At 41.4% G+C, this 17064-nt stretch overlaps 1 protein-coding gene across 1 annotated transcript in view; it reads left to right on the top strand.

Moving 5' to 3' along the window:
- Positions 1–2401: 2401 nt before the first annotated feature.
- Positions 2402–17064, top strand: part of EPHX4 (epoxide hydrolase 4) — a 43033-nt gene continuing 28370 nt past the window's right edge. Inside the window, exons 1-3 of the mRNA XM_046017298.1 lie at positions 2402–2752; positions 5005–5090; positions 16443–16600. Of these exons, the coding sequence (XP_045873254.1) occupies positions 2522–2752; positions 5005–5090; positions 16443–16600 (475 nt within the window). The 5' untranslated portion in view covers positions 2402–2521. The remainder of the gene's footprint in view (positions 2753–5004; positions 5091–16442; positions 16601–17064) is intronic.

The raw sequence follows: 17064 nt of genomic DNA, 5'->3' as shown, positions 1-17064 counted from the left end.
CCTAAAACAATTAAAAATAGAATTACTACATGATCCAGTAATTCCACTAGCAGGTATTTACCCAAAGAATACAAAAATACTAATTCAAAAAGATATATGCACCCTTATGCTTATTGCAACATTATTTACAATAGCCAAATTAGGGAAACAGTCCAAATGTCCGTCCATAGATGAATGGATAAAGATGTGATACACACACACACACGCACAAAATATTACTCAGCCATAAAATAGAATGAAATTTTAGCATTTGCAACAACATGGATGGATCTAAAGGGTATAATGCTAAGCAAATAATTTAGTCAGAGAAAGGCAGATACCATATGATTCCACTCACATGTGGAATTTAAGAAACAAAACAAATGAACAAATAGGGGTGCCTGGGTGGCTCAGTGGGTTAAGCCTCTGCCATCGGCTCAAGTCATGATCTCGGGGTCCTGGGGTCCCAAATCAGGCTCTCTGCTCAGCAGGGAGCCTGCTTCCCCGTCTCTCTCTGCCTGCCTCTCTGCCTGCTTGTGATCTCTCTCTCTCAAATAAATAAATAAAATCTTAAAAACAAAACAAAATGAACAAATAAAAAAAGAGACTCTTAGCTACAGAGAACAAACTGATGGTTACTAGAGGGGAGGTGGGTGGGGGATGGGTGAAATAGGTGATGGGGATTAAGAGTACACTGGTTGTGATGAGCATTGAGTAATGTACTGAATTTTTGAATCACTATATTGTATAGCCGAAACTAATATAAAACTGTATGTTAACTATACTGGAATTAAAATTTTCAAAATAATAAATAAAATAAAACTTGGGGTAAGTTGAAGAAAAATGGTTGGTAGACCTAGATATAAAAAATAAAAACATAAAACGTCTAGAAGAAAACATAGGGGGAAAAAAATCCTGCTGACCTGGAGTTATGCAAAGATTTCTTACATTAAAGACCAAAAGTACCATCCATATCATCAAAATTAAGAAACACTTGGGGACCACCTGGTTCAGTGGGTAGAGCATGGGACTCTTGATCTAGGGGTTATGAATTCAAACCCCACATTGTGGTATCTCCCAGAGGCTTCTCCCTCTTCCCTTCACCCTGCTTGTGCTCTCTCTTGCTCTCTCTCTCTATTAATAAATTAATTTAATTAATTATTAAAATAACATTTTATTAATAAATAAAATATTTAAATAGTAGGAAAGCAACATAATTTTTTTAAAATGTGTAAAGGTTTTTAACAGACACTTTGCCAAAGAAGAATATATTTGATGGCATTCAAGTACATAAATATGCCCACGCATTATTAGTCACTAGGGAAATGTAAATTAAAATCTCAACGAGATACTACACACCTCTTAGAATTGCCAGAATTTAAAATATTTTCTTGACAATACCAAGTTCTTGCAAGAATCTAACCTGACCGTAACTCTCACACCTAGCTGGTATGAATTCAAATTGTACAGCCATTTCGGAACTCAGTTTGGCAGTTTCTCATAAAGTTAAATGCACACTACCACCAGGCCCAACGATCCCACTTCTAAGTACTGACTCAAGTGAAAGGAAAACTTACGTTCACACAAAAACTTCCCACGAGTGTTTACAGTGGCTTTATTCATAACAAAAAACTGGGGGAAACTCAAATATCCTTTAACTCGGGAATGGATCAACAATATGCCACATCCATTCATTGAAAACTAACAAGCAGTAAAAAAAGAAACAATATTCGTAATAGCATAGCTGAATCTCCGATGCATTTCGCTAAATGAAAAGAAGCCACAAATAAAAGGTTTCATATTATATGATTGCATTTATGTAAGAGTCTTGCAAAGGAAAAACTCACAGGGATAGAAAACAGACCAGGGCTTTCTAGAGGCTTGCCTTTAGAACCAGAGAGGCCTGGCTGGGCGGATAGCCACTCTGAACATTGCTGGGCAATATCAACACCGTCAGAGGAATGTTAGGAATGAGTAAAGTAATAATATCTGTCATGTAGGGTGAGAATCGTTCACTGCCTCTATTCCCCGCGCCTCATAATTCTATGATCCAGAAAAAAGGCCTGATGAAATTCCAACGGTTAACTGGGCAGGGAGAGGGTTTGAACACTGGTCCAAGAACGCGAGCGGCGCTGCCTTCTGAGGTTCCCAGGATGGTCTGGGAAAGTCTCCCCTTCATCTTCCCGGCAGTCGAGCAGTTTAGAACTGGGATCTCACTCCGCGGAGGAAGGCCGGTCCCCAGCCTCGCCCAGTCCGGGGCGGAACCCGCAGCGCAGGGGGTCTGCCCGGTGGCGCTCCCCGGCTAGGCGCAGAGGCCCCGGAGCGCGCACCGCGAGTGCGGGAGCCCGCGGCTGGGCCACGGGACGCCGGCCGAGCGCAGCCGCCCCGGGGGCCCGCGGGGAGGCGCGCGCGGAGCCGGCTCCCGCGGACCGGCTGGCGGGCCTGGCGCGCGCCGCGCTGGCTGTCTCGCTCCGGAGCCCGAGCGAGCGCGGCTGCTCCCGCGTCCCGGAGGGGCAGCGGGCCCCGCCGCCGGTCCTGCCCGATGGCGAGGCTGCGGGATTGCCTGCTCCGCCTGACTGACACGATCCGGTCCCTGCTCTTCTGGTCCCTGGTCTACTGCTACTGCGGGCTCTGCGCCTCCGTCTACCTGCTCAAACTTTTGTGGAGCATCGGCAAGGGACCCGCGCAGACCTTCCGGAGGGTCGCCCGGGAACACCCTCCCGCGTGTTTGAACGACCCCTCTTTGGGTACCCACTGCTACGTGCGGATCAAGGTGAAGGCCGGCGCGGGCCCGGCGGTATCGGGAGGGAACGTGACGGCCGTGAGAGCAGAGCGCGCGGGGCTGCTCCTTCCATGACGCCCAGCGTCCCCTAGTGTTCCCGGGGCTCGCAAGAGCGTGCGGTGGGGACAGGGATGATGCCAGGGGGAGGCAAGGCAAGGGGGGGCGAGGTGTGGCGGGAGAGGGGTCGAGACCGTGTGTGTGTGTGTGTGTGTGTGTGTGTGTGTGTGTGTGTGTGTGTGAGAGAGAGAGAGAGAGAGAGACAGAGACAGAGACAGAGACAGAGAGAGACTGAGAGAATGAAGAATAGGTTATAAGGGGGTTCTCTCATCAGGTCCTATGTATAATACAGTCCCCTCCTGCTCCACCACAACAACCCAGAATAATTCTGCTCTCTGTAAGGGAAGTCTGTCTCTCCTGTCACCTTTTTGCCCTTTAGAGCTCAGATCAGCTGTAGGGAATTGTTCCTAGTCGTGCCCTACTGTCTCGTGAGGCTGTCCTTGCCCAAATATTAGAGATTGAAAGAATAAATAGAATAAGGAAATAGGATGTTATTCAGAGTAGCAGAACGGAGCATTCACAGATGACCTGACCAGCATGAAACGATAAATAAATGGTGTATGTTTGTGAGCAAGGAAGCTGACTTACAATGTCAGAGACCAAAAGAATGGAGTAAAAAGTAAATGTCAACCGTGCATTCAGACTGGAACTGTTCATGCTTGTCCCAAGCCTCCCGGCAGCCCACGGATATTCCATTTCTGAGGCTCCAGGTGGTGAAGGGATATGGCCCTTCTGGATGCCCCCTGCAGTCTGACTCACAGGCCTGTCAAACTAGCCTCACAGGAGGGGATATTTATGTCACCAAGTGCAGGAGTCCTATTAGGAGCGACGCTGTCCAGCTGCTAGAGTTCAAAAGACGAAGGACACATTTTTCTTATCCTTATCAGCCTGGGGTAGGTATGAGGATGAAATGAATTGATATCTGTAAAACAAACAAACAAAAACCCAAATAAACAAAAACTTAGAACAGTGCCTAGTACATAAGAAGTGTAACAAAATATTTGTTCATTAAATCCAGTCAAGTGGACAAGACTCATCACCAATAAAAGAAGTTACTAAACTTCTAGAAAGGCATTCTGCAGTTGAGGGCAAAGTCAGTTTTGTTATCTTGGTCCAACCTGGGGTGGGGAAACAGTGAAAAAGAGTCCTCTGGAATTCCTCATACTGCTTTTCCTCCTAGTCTGGCCACCTAAAGAGTTTCCCCAGAGACAGAACCATGGAGTGGAAAGAACATTGTCCTGTAAAGTGGGACAGAATGGGGTTCTGGTCATAGCCCTGCTCCCAAGGACCTTCATGACCCACGTGAATCTTTGGACTTTAGTTTCCAAATCTGTAAAAATGATGGGGCTGAATTAACCTTTTAAGATTTTCTTACATCTGGAAACCCTCTTGCTTGGGTTACCTGATATAAAACTCAGTCTCTGTGCTCATCTCTGGGTTCTTGGTTTCTTTCTTCACTTTTTTCTGAATTTTAGTTTTCCCTTCTTGCCCCCCCCCCATTTTCTTCTTTTCAGTTTGCTTTGTATTTGCTGTCTTCCTGTCTCACCCCCATGCCTTTTATTCTCCTTGGGCAGCCTTGTCTCCCACATGCAGAGAGAAGTCTTGGGCACTCAGAGAGTTCTGCTGTTAGAAATACATTGACGTGACATGAGGAGCAGGAAGCAAAGGGAGCTGTACATGCAACTCTCAACTTAAAATAATAATGTGGGAAGGAGAGAACTAAAAATAAGGAAAGGAGGTGTGAATTATATAACTGATGGCACAGCTCTTGACGGGCAAGCTGAGAAAAGTACATGACTAGGAGGTAAACATGGCAGGAATATAAATTCAGATCAGAATTATTTACATGTCCTGTGGAATTTGAATGAGATGAAATGTGACACATCAGTAAGATGAAAGTCACAAATTGTGACATTGTTCCAGAAGCTTGTAACATAGAAATTGACCTTGTAAATAGAACAAGAAGGGAAAGTACTATAAAGGAAATGTCAACAAAAGTAAATCTAATTTACTCTATTAATAAATCATGGAGGTTTTTTTCTTTTTGAAATTGAATGATATTTATTTTGTTTCTTGATATTAACAATAATGCAAGTGAGCTTTTTCTCTGATGAAATGAAAATACTGAATGCACTACTTTTGGCAAAATATCACTAAAATCCCATGCCCTCTATTTTGTACTACAGGATTCGGGGTTAAGATTTCATTATGTTGCTGCTGGTGAAAGAGGCAAACCACTTATGCTGCTGCTTCATGGATTTCCAGAATTCTGGTAAACTTACCAACCAACTTTTTCTTTTGCATTAAGACCTTGGCTAATCGCAGGGTCATTTTCTTGTTATGACTTTTAATCGACCTTACTTTATGGTCTCTTACCCAGTTATCCTTCCTGAATGCTCTTGAATAACAGGGGTGGTTTTCCTTCTATTCTCATGAAATGTGCATGGTACCAGCCTAATTTTGTTCCTTCCTTCCTCCCTGCCTTCCTCCCACCATTCCTTTCTTTCTTCCTTCCTCCCTTCCTCTCTTTCTTTCTCTCTCTCTTTTTGGTGAAAAATTAAAAGAAGTATTGTTCAGTGTTTCAAATTGCTGAGCTAGTTACAAAACAGTTTTCATAGTGTCTACTGTGGACCATATGCCACCTTGGGCAGGGAAAGGAGATTGAAAAGAAATCAAAGGTATAGAGTGCCTGTTATCTGGAAGGTCTACAAGAAGCCTCAGGTGAGGGGAAGATGGAGAAAGAAGAGGACTCTTAGAAACTGAAAGCAAACTATTTCCTATGCATGTAACAACAAACTCATGAATGCAGGATAAATTAAGGACCTAAATATTTTGCATTAGGAAGAAACCTATAACCAAAAATATACAGTTGCTAGTTACCTAGAAGAAAATATTCTGTTCTCCTTTGAACCTTCCAGAGCCAAATAAGTACAGATGATGGCAACATATGATTAAACTTTAAAAATATGAATATGTTTTTAAAAGATGCTGCATATGGTGGTAAAAAGACAACCAGGCCTTTTGACAACAGGACTATGATCTCAAGATTGTTCACAAACTAAATGCGAAGAAATGGACGAAAAATAACCATATCCTCTGAGCCGACTGAAAGGCAGAATATATTATATCTTTTGAAAGGTCTGGATTGATGCCCTGTCACCAAATTTTTCCCTTATTAGCACTCTTGACACCTAGAATTTCACCATCACGTATTGTGCACCTCCTTCACAGTTTTAAAGATTTTGTCTTATCCAAAGTCCTAATTTAAAATGCATCTAGCAGCTCTGGCCCTTACGGTGGTAGAGGCCAATACTTCGCCAAACCACGAAACCAAGGTGGCTATGGTGGTTCCAGCAGCAGCAGCAGCTACGGCAGTGGCAGAAGGTTTTAATTCCTGCCAGGAAACAAAGCTTAGCAGGAGAGGAGAGCCAGAGAAGGAAGCTACAGGTTACAACAGATTTGTGAACTCAGCCAAGCGCAGCGGTGGCAGGGCCTAGCTGCTACAAAGAAGACATGTTTTAGACAATACTCATGTGTATGGGCAAAAAAACCTCGAGGACTGTATTTGTGACTAATTGTATAACAGGTTATTTTAGTTTCTGTCCTGTGGAAAGTGGAAAGCATTCCAACAAAGGGTTTTAATGTAGATTTTTTTTTTTTGCACCCATGCTGTTGATTGCTAAATGTAATAGTCTGATCCTGATGCTGAATAAATGTGTCTTTTTTAAATAAATAAATAAATAAATAAATAAAATAAAATAAAATGCATCTAGCTCTCAGAGATCTGACTCTAATACACTTTAGTTAGTACATTATCGGTGAAAGAGACTTCATTAATAAATACATTGAGAACACTAGTGCATGAGGAAGTATTAGGTATTGAAGAAGAGAATGGAGTGTGGCAAAACTCTATTTACTTCATCATTTTTCCAGAGCAAAAAGCCTATAGATGTCTTTTTTCTGAAATTTTCCCCCTCATGAAGATTTTTCTCCCCTCTGTATTCGCCTACATGAATAAACATAAGTCGCTTTCATGTTAAACTTTTAACTGTGCTTCCATCTGGAGACAACTTAATTAGGTGGTAAACAGCCCAGTGCAATTCAAGCGTATGTATGTAGACTCGGTTAGTGGCGTGCTTGACACGATTGGCTCACAATAAAATTTAAGTCGGAAGCATTAGTCAAATCTGCATAAAGTAACATAGGCGGTGAATTCTGGCTTAATCACTTACTCTGCAGGATCCTGCACAATCATCTGCAATAATCTTACCGAGTTGTTGGGAAGATAAAGAGAGTCAAAATATGCAGAAGGCCTTTCACAGAGCCCCAGTGAATACTCAGCAAATGTTCATTTTCTTCCTTCCCGTTCACCCAGTGCGGAGAGCCATGCGGCAGGGCTAGCATCCACCAGGCGTATATTAATAGGGCCCCTCTCCCTAAGAAACTATTAACTAAAGTGCACTGAGATCATACCTGTTTGAGAGCTAGCTGCATTTTAAATCAGGACTTTAGATGATACAAAATCTTTAAAACCCTAAAGGAGGTGAAGTATATGTAATAGCGGAATTCTAGTTTGAAGAGCGAGAGTAATGAAGACATTTGGATATAGGCCATTGTCTCAGACCTGTGCAAAAATAATTTCCTGACTGCTGCTGCTGCTGCTAGTTAACATTTACGGACTGTTTACTATGTGCCAGGCACCCTTCTAAGTGTTTTGCTTGCCTCTCATTTAAACCTCACAGCTAGGCTTCTGAAATCAGCAGGGTCAGAGCGTAAGGCATATCCTATCTTTGACCATCAGAGCTGACCTCTCCTGCTTGTCCTCAGGATGTAGGAATGATAATCATCGGACATCAGGCAGAGCTTTTCACCCTTCAAATTTCACGCCTTATAGAAACATTCAAGAGGGTGTTAAAAGTTAGCTAACCACGCAAGAACACCTCCCTCTAACATTTTGGATCATTGTTCTAAATAAAATTCGTGATCTGTTGGGGGGGCGGTTGATATTTAACTTTGTAGAAAGAAAAGACTTAAAAGCTCTTCTGTCTTTCCACCTCATACCAACCCCAGTACTCATGGATGTTCTTTTCTCTCTGGGAACTTCACTTTCTTTACACGTGAGGTTGTTACCATGAAAATAAACATAAATAAATCTACAACTTCTTCAGCAACTTGGTAATTGTTGCGAAGAAACAGCAAGTAGCAATGATATCCTTTTGATAGAGGATAGTTGATGCTGTCTGTCATATTTCAGAATGACACTTTTGTACATTTTTCACAGCACTGTCCCATTATTTACTCTTCATAAGAGCCCCCTTGCAAAATAGAAATGCCTGGTGATTCTTGTACGTGTCTTCTAATCTTCAGAGGACAGGACAGCCTGGGAGAGGCCCAGCACTGGTCCCTGGACATCAGTCCAATTTGCTCTGGCAAAATCAAGTCTTGGATGTGTTACTCTGGGAACTCCCCTGCTATGACTTTAAAAACAAATCAAAAAACAATGAACCCCCATAGCTCAGTTACTCAAACAGCATATTGAATTTACTAAGCTTTGCTGCCCCTTAATCTGAAAGCTACTCGGTTGTTTAGGGAAAGTCTAAAAGCAACTACGAGGAGATTGCTGATAATCAGTAACCTCTGCTAGACTTCGTCATACCTTAAACCAAGACCTCTGTGTTGAACCTTTGACTTTCCTTTGGTCAAACTGCCACTATTACCTATTAGGAGTCTAATCAATTCCATTCAGATGCTCCATTCAGAATAAGGTTAAATAAATTCAGAAAAAAAAACTGTTTTGATTAAACCACTTCAAGTCTCTCTCTTGGCCTTCCTCTCTTTTTTCAAAAGTCCCTTCTCTTGCATTTCTATCTTCTTTAAAAGCCAAAAACAACAAAGCAAGAAAGTCTGTCTGACATTTCAAACCAGTTTAAATTTGCATAATAAGTATAAATATTATTCCTCTATTAATCAAGTTTTGCCCAAATACATATGAAACTATAAGCTTATTTGTAGATCAAGTAGGTCAGAATATTTGATACAGTGAAAACAAAATAATCATAAATTGGCAATGTGTGTAAAAATGATTTAAACAGAAAAGCACTGTACACATGCAAAATATTTTCTGCATTTATCATCATTACCTAAGAATAGCTGTTGAGAATTGATGACATTTAATATAAGATATTACATGAAAACGATAAAAATTCTGGGTCTTCTTTCCTAAAATCTAAAGGAAACATCAAACAGGATCTGCATCTTGGAGACTGTTAGCTAAATTATCCCAAAATAAAGTTGTTTGTCAGGAGATGGTTTTTCTCCCACTCTTTCTCCACCTCAATTTGCATCGCTTTTAAAAATATTTGGAGCTGATGCAGGCAGTTTCTTTGAGTTGTCTTCATCACCAGCTGTACGGAGTGCATTCGTCATTACTCAAGTGCTGAGGCAAGGGAGGGCTCTTGGTACACACAGCTGAGCCCAGAGGCTGATGACTATGGCCTTTTCTCTGTTGTGAAGGGGAAAAGGATATTCTACATCTGAATGTGGCTAACATCTGAATCGTGGTAAACCAGAAGTCCTCTTATGTCAAGAGGAATCACTAGGAAGGGGGCTGCTTTTTTAGAAGTATCGTCTGCTAATACCTGAAGGTACCAGAAAAAAAAATGTGGATGAAAATAGCTAGCTGTGTTTCTTTGTAATATTTTTAGGAATTATTGATTTTTTTTTTAAGTAGGCTCCTTGCCCAATGTGGGGTTTGAACCCGTGACCCTGAGATCAAGCCTCACATGCTCAGGTTCTGTGGACTGAGCCAGCCAGGTGCCCCTGAGTTACTGATTTTGTAATACGTTTCATTTCTGAGTCAAGGGGCTCAATTTTGTTTACTATCATATGAATGAAAAGCCGATCCGTCTATCTCTGGGGTGATTTCTTTTTCAGCTTAAAGGGTGAATCAAATATGCTTTGTGAATTCTGGGAAGGTTACATTTAAGATTTTTTTTTTTGTGGTTTATTAAAATAGCAGCTGCCCTATTTCTTAGAAATGCTCCTCTTAGAAATGGCTCCTCTATGGATGACAGCAATAGTTGAATTTATTTGTAAGCCAATTTAAATTATTAATAAGAGAATGAAATATGATGTATTATGTTTGTATAATCTCTAATGCAATTTTAAATGTAAAATATTGCAGGATTCTACACATTCCTTTGAGTCAAATTTCACAGACGTTGACTATAAATTCCCCAACAGGAACTTGGGAACTTTAGTCATCCTTGCCTCATGGTTTGAACTGGGCAGAGTTTTATTGAGCAGCTGGTCCTTCTAGCACTGTCAAGACTCAGTCCTTCCATTTGTTTGTTTCACTTATGCAACACATTTTTACTGAGCACCTACACAGTCTAAATATTCTACCAGACAGTTGAAGGAGCTCCCAATTGAGTGGAAGCACCAGACACAGGAGATCATTGTAAAGCTCATGCCCGGTCCCCTGAAGAGTGTATGTGCAAGTGGGAGAGTAAGAAGTGTCCCACCCAACCCACCGAGAAAGGTGGGGGCCTGCGGGTTTTCCTGGAAGTGGAGATGCTCAGAGTGAGGAGTTCAGTGAAGGGGAAGGGCAGGGATTATGGGGAGCAGGGAAATGGCTAAGAACGTTGCTGCAAACAGAAGACATCATAGGAACAAAGTCAAAGGCAATAGGGCCATTGGATCGCTACAGGGGGCTTCCTGCTGGAGGGGCAGTGTACCTGGGACTCAGGACAGAATACCTGGGTGTGAGTGCTCGCTCTGCTCTTTGCTAATTCTGTGGCCTTTGGCAAGGCAATTAGCCTTTCTGTGCCTCTGGATTTTTTAGGTCTGCTGTGGGGGTAATAATAATATCTACTTCACAGTTTTGTTTTGCAGATCAATATTACTATATGTGAAACACTTAGAATGGTGCCCTGGCATGTACTAAGAATGATATAACTGCCAGCTCTTTTGATCATACAGCAAATGACAAAGAGTGTAAAGTAATCAGGCTGGAAGATTGGGTCTTAGTCAAATCTTGGAGGTTTTGTCTGCCATGGTGACGAGTTTGGGCTGCATGTTATGAGTATAGGCAGACCTTGATTTATTGTGTTTCACAGATACTGCAGTTTTTGGTTTTGGGGTTTTTGTTTTTGGGTTTTTTTTTTTTTTAGCTTTTTAAAATTTTTTATTGTCTTCACAAACTGGAGGTTTGTGGCAACCCTGAGTAGAGCTGGGCTGTTGGAGTCATTTTCCCAACAGCATTTTCTGATTTTGTGTCTCCGTATCACATTTTGGTAATTTTTGCTATCACAAAAACTCTTTCATTATTATTGTTACATTTGTTATGGTGATCTGTGCTCAGTGATCTTTGATGTTACTACTGTAATTGCCTTGGGGTACCATACACCACACCTACATGAGATGGTGAACTTAAGGATGGATGCCTGTTGTGCGTGTTCTGATGGCTCCACCACTAATGCTTTCCCCCATCTCTCTCCTTATCCTCAGCTCTCCCTGTTCTCTGAGACACACAATATTGAAATTAGGCCAGTTGATAACCCTACAATGGCCTCTGAATGTTCAAGTGAAATGAGGAGTCCCATATCTCTCACTTTAAATCAAAAGCCAGAAATGATTAAGCTTAGTGAGGAAGGCATGTCAAAAGCCGAGATAGGCTGAAAGCGAGCCCTCTCCCACCAGTTAGCCAAGTTGTGAATGCTAGGAAAAAGTTCTTTTTTTTTTTAAAGATTTCATTTATTTTTTTGACAGAGAGATAGAGAGAGAGCACAAGTAGGCAGAGCAGCAGGCAGAGGGAGAAAAAGAAGCAGGCTCTCTGCGGAGCGAGGAACCTGATGTGGGGTTTGATCCCAGGACCCTGTTAAGCCCCCAGGCGGGTGCTTAACCAACTGAGCCACCCAGGCGCCCCTGCTATGAAAAAGTTCCTAAAGGAAATTGGAAGTGCTACTCCAAAGAACATACAAATGATAAGAAAGTGAGACAGCCTTATTTTTGATATGGAGAAAGTGTCAGTGGTCTGGGTAGAAGATCAAACCAGCCACAACATTCCCGTAAGCCAGAGCCTAATTCAGAGCCAGGCCCTAACTATCTTCACTCTGTGAAGGCTCAGAGAGGTGCGAAATCTGCAGGAGAAAAGTTGGAAGCTAACAGGGGTAGGTTCATGAGGTTTGAGAAAAGAAGTCACCTCCAGAACAGACAAGTGCAAGGTGAAGCAAAGTGCTGATGTAGAAGCTTCAGCAAGTCATGCAGAAGGTATGGCTCAGATCATTCACGAAGGTGGCAACAATAAACAATAAATTTTCAAGTAGATGAAACAGGCTTCTATTGGAAGAAGATGCTTTCTAGGGCTTTCCTAGCTAGAGAGAAGTTAACGCTTGGCCTCAAAATTTCAAGGACAGGTTGACAGTCCTGTTAGAGGTTAATACAGCTGGTGACTTGAAGTTGAAGCAATGATCACTGATTATTCTGAAAATTCTATGGCCCTTAAGAATTATGCTAAATCCATTCTGCCTGTTTTCTATAAATGGAACAACAAAGCCTGGATGACAGCACATCTGTTTACAGCATGGTTTGCTGAATATTTTAAATCCACTGTTGAGACCTACTGTTCGAAAAAAAAAAAATTTTCTTTCAAAATATGACTGCTCACTGACAATGCACCCAGTTACCCAGGAGCTCTGATGGAGCTGGACAATGAGATTACTCTTGTTCTCATGCCTGCTAACACAACACCCATTCTGCAGCCTATGGATCATGGAGTGATTTCTACTCCTTAAGCCTTATTATATAAGAAATACTTATCATAAGGCTGTAGCTGCCAGGGTGATGTCTCTGGTGGATCTGGGGGCAAGGTAAATTGGCAATCTTCTGGAAGAGTCACGATTCTAGCCGCCACTGAGAACATTTGTGATTCATGGGAAGAGGTCACAATGTCAGCATGAACAGGAGTCTGGAAGAAGTTGATCCCAGTCCTCATGGGTTACCTGGCGGGCAGGACTCCAGTGGATGTAGTGGAAACAGCCTGAATATGTGACTGGACGGCTGCGATCTCCTGATGGAACGTTCATGGCTGAGGGACTGCTTCTTACTGATGAGCAAAGACAGAGGTTTCCTGAGCTGGAATCTACTCCTGGTGAAGATGCTCTGAAAATGGTTGAAATGACAAGAGGATTTAGAATATGACACACACTTAGTTGATAAAGCAGAGGCAGGGTTTGAAAGGACGGACTCCAGTTGTGAAAGAACTTCTACTGTGGGTAAAACACTATCAAACAGCATCACATGATACAGAGAATCACTCGTGAAAGGAAGAGTCAATCAATGCAGCAAACGTCATTGTTGTTGTATTCTAAGAAATTGTCACTGTCACCCCAGTCTCCAGCAAAAGCCACCACCCTGGTCAGTCAGCAGCCATCAACATCGAGGCAAGACCCTCCACCAGCAAAAAGATTACAACTCTCTAAAAGTTCAGATGGTGGTTAGCACTTTCTTAGCAGTAAAGTATTTTTTTTTTCTGATTTTGTTATGCTTTTAACTTTAATTCGAGTGTAGTTAACATACAGTGTTATACCAGTTTTTGGTGTTCAACGTAGTGATTCAACAGTTCTATACGAGCAATACTTTTTTTTTGAAATTTTTAATATGAGCTTATTTATTTATTTATTGCTAACATATAATGTATTATTTATTTCAGGGGTACAGGTCCGTGATTCATCAGTCAAGCGATACTTTTTAAATTCCGATCTATACATTGTTTTTAGACATAATGCTATATTACACACTTAATACACTACAATGTAAATATAACTTTTATACTTACTTTATCGTGATAATTACTTTATTGTCGTGGTCTGGAACCAACCTGCACGATCTCCGAACTATGCCTATAGTAGGGATTCAAGAAAAGATGTTAAGCAGCGAAATGACATGACGGAGTTTGTGTTTTTGCGACCTCAGTCTGATTTTGTGGAAGACAGCGTTGGGGGGAGTGAAATGCATACAGACCAATCGATAGGTTGCCGCATTAATGGAGGCCTGAATTAAGGTAATGATAGTAGGGATGGACAGGAAAAGTGATTAAATAAATATTTAAAAGGTTAAATCTGCAGAACTTTATTGATTGGGCATGAGGTAATCTCTGAAGAGGGACGAGTTAGGCTCCAGTTACAAAGACATAAAAAAATCAATTGAAATTTTTAAGTAAGGCTAATGAGAAAATAATATTGTTATTGACAGATGAGTATCTCTGAGGAAACACACTGCTTCATTTGTTGCAACCTAAAGACAAGATTAGTAAGATTGCTATGAACTCACTAGGAAACATATTTTTTCTTAACGCTTTCAAATATGTCTTCATTGGTAATCCTTTTCAGATTTTCACAAATCATAGGTATCCTGATAATAAATCGAAGATTCGACGCATAATTACAAATATGTGTCTGACACTCTTCCTGAGGACTTGTTTATGTAAAGCCCATAGTTTGCTTCATTGATCTTACTGCTTTGTGACACTTCACCTCGCAGTCTCTCTCACTATTGGCTTACAATTGCAGATCCCTGTGTACACCTGCCTATTGCACTCCAAAAATCTTTTCAGACAATTATCTCCCGTTTGGCTCGTGTCAGATAATTCTACACTGTTTCCATGAACAGATGTGCATAGGGACCCATTTTTTAAATGCCTATTAGGAGTTCCACAACAATTGCTTCTCGGTCTTTTGGCTAAGATCAAGCGTGGAGTTCCAAAACATAGTGAGTCACTTTGAAAAATCCGTATCTTGGGGCGCCTGGGTGGCTCAGTGGGTCATGATCCTGGAATCCTGGGATCGAACCCCACATTGGGCTCTCTGCTCCGCAGGGAGCCTGCTTCCTCCTCTCTCTCTGCCTGCCTCTCTGCCTAGTTGTGATTTCTCTCTGTCAAATAAATAAAATGTTTTTAAAAAAAGAAAGAAAGAAAGAAAAATCCGTATCTTTTTTTTTCCTCTTTCTTATCCAAAATAACTTTGCTTGTTGAAGAAGAAAATCTCGTGGTTCTGGGTGCCTGACTGGCTCAATCGGTAGAGCACGTGACTCTTGATCTGAGGGTTGTAAATTTGAGCCCCACATTGGGTACAGAGGTTATTTAAAAATAAGATCATTTTAAAAAGAAGAGAAAGTCTCATGGATCTTTTTATTTCATTTAATTCCTCAGTTCCATGATCAAGCACAGCGGCGGCGGGGTGCGGGGGTGGGGGGGACACCTGGTGCTGCAGAGGCCTCCAGGACTTGGCTATAGCACGCTGGCCATTCATTTTTTTTTTCTTTAAAAAAAATGTATTTATTTGACAGAAAAAGGCAAAAAAAACAAGCCAGTGTTTGGAGGAAGATGAGGAAGAGGGAGAGGTGGATTCCCAATGAGTGGGTAGCCCAAAGCCAGATTTGATCCCAGGACCCTGAGACCATGACTGGAGCGGAAGGCAGAGGTTTAACCCACTGAACAACCCAGACCTCCCAGTGCTGACCATTTTAACTGGTCAGTTAATGCCAGTGCCATTTTGGCTGTTAAGTGTGTGGGTCTTTTTGGGTTTTGTTTGTCTGTTTTGTTTTCTAAGATTTATTTATTTATTTATTTATTTATTTGGGAGAGATTGAGCACAAGTAGGAGGGTCATAGGGAGAGGGAGAGAGAGTGTCAAGCAGACACTGTGCTGATCGCAAGCCTGAGGCAGCCCAAGAGCTCATTACCCTGAGATCCTGACCTGAGCTGAAACCAAGAGCTGGACACTTAACTGACTGTGCCACCCAGGCGCCCCTTAAATATATAATTTTTTAGAATTTTATTTATTTATTTGACAGAGAGAGAGATCACAAATAGCTGGAGAGGCAGGCAGAGAGAGAGAGGGGGAAGCAGGCTCCCTGCAGAGTAGGTAGCCCAACACGGGGCTCAATCCCAGGACCCTGAGACCATGACCTGAGCTGAAGGCAGAGGCCCAACCCACTGAGCCACCCAGGCGCCCCTCCCTTAAATATATATATATATTTTAAAGATTTTATTTATTTATTTGACAGAGAGAGATCACAAGTAGGCAGAGAGGCAGGCAGAGAGAGTGAGAGGGAAGCAGGCTCCCTGCCAAGCAGAGAGCCCGATGCGGGACTCGATCCCAGGACCCTGAGATCATGACCTGAGCCGAAGGCAGCGGCTTAAACCACTGAGCCACCCAGGCACCCCCCTTAAATATTTTTAATGTCACATTTGCTTGTACTCTTTCAGGATCTTCTCCACAGAAGCATATGTAAGTACAGATTCCCTGATAGCTGTGAGCATTATTTAAGGAAGGCTAGAAAATTGATTTCTTAAGTACATATAGAAGTATATTGGTTTTAGTAACTGATATTTTGTAGTGTCTGTAAATAATGGCCCTCTGTTACACCCCATTGGAGCTGGTAAAAAAAAACAAAACAATAAATTTTTATAAAGAACTTCAGTGATCCCTTCCTCTGGTTCACAGATGGCCTTTATAACCTTTCTCAAAATAGACAGTTTCTTAGAGTTGTCCACGTAGAAAAGCTGTAATGTTACTCTCTGGATTTGCTACTGTGGTATTTTTAGTGTTTCTTATTTCCTGCAGGTATTCTTGGCGTCACCAACTAAGGGAATTTAAAAGTGAATATCGAGTTGTAGCACTTGATCTGAGAGGCTATGGAGAAACAGATGCTCCCATTCATCGAGAAAATTACAAATTGGACTGTCTAATTACTGATATAAAGGATATTTTAGACTCTTTAGGTAGGTCAGCTTTAAAAAAATAGTATAGTCCCTTTTAAGGGACTAACATTCAACAAATTGTGAATTGGTAACCTCATTTCTTGGGAGGAGGCATTTTTCATTTACCTGAGCTGTTGTCTGGATCTTGTCACCATGGTTTTGGGTATACAGCTGAGAATATTTATAGAGGATATTGAAAATAATACAACCAGAATGACAATTCAGTCCACCAGCCAAGAATGACTTTGAAAATTTGTTTTAAAAGTATTTCTAATGTATGCAATTAATTGTTTTCAGAACTAGTTATTGGAAATTTGATTCTTGTACCCAGAAAATTTATTTCTTCAAAATGCACATCTAAATAATCATTTAAAAATGTTATAACATGCAGAAGCACTTGCACAATCTTTCTTTTTTTTTTTTAAGATTTTTATTTATTTAAAAAAAAAGATTTTTATTTATTTATTTGAGAAAGAGAGCACAAG

Source organism: Meles meles, chromosome 1 (genome assembly GCF_922984935.1).
Source record: "Meles meles chromosome 1, mMelMel3.1 paternal haplotype, whole genome shotgun sequence".
Classification (NCBI taxonomy): domain Eukaryota; kingdom Metazoa; phylum Chordata; class Mammalia; order Carnivora; family Mustelidae; genus Meles; species Meles meles.
The sequence above is the reverse complement of the archived record's forward strand: the minus strand, read 5'-3'. Positions and strand labels throughout refer to the sequence as shown.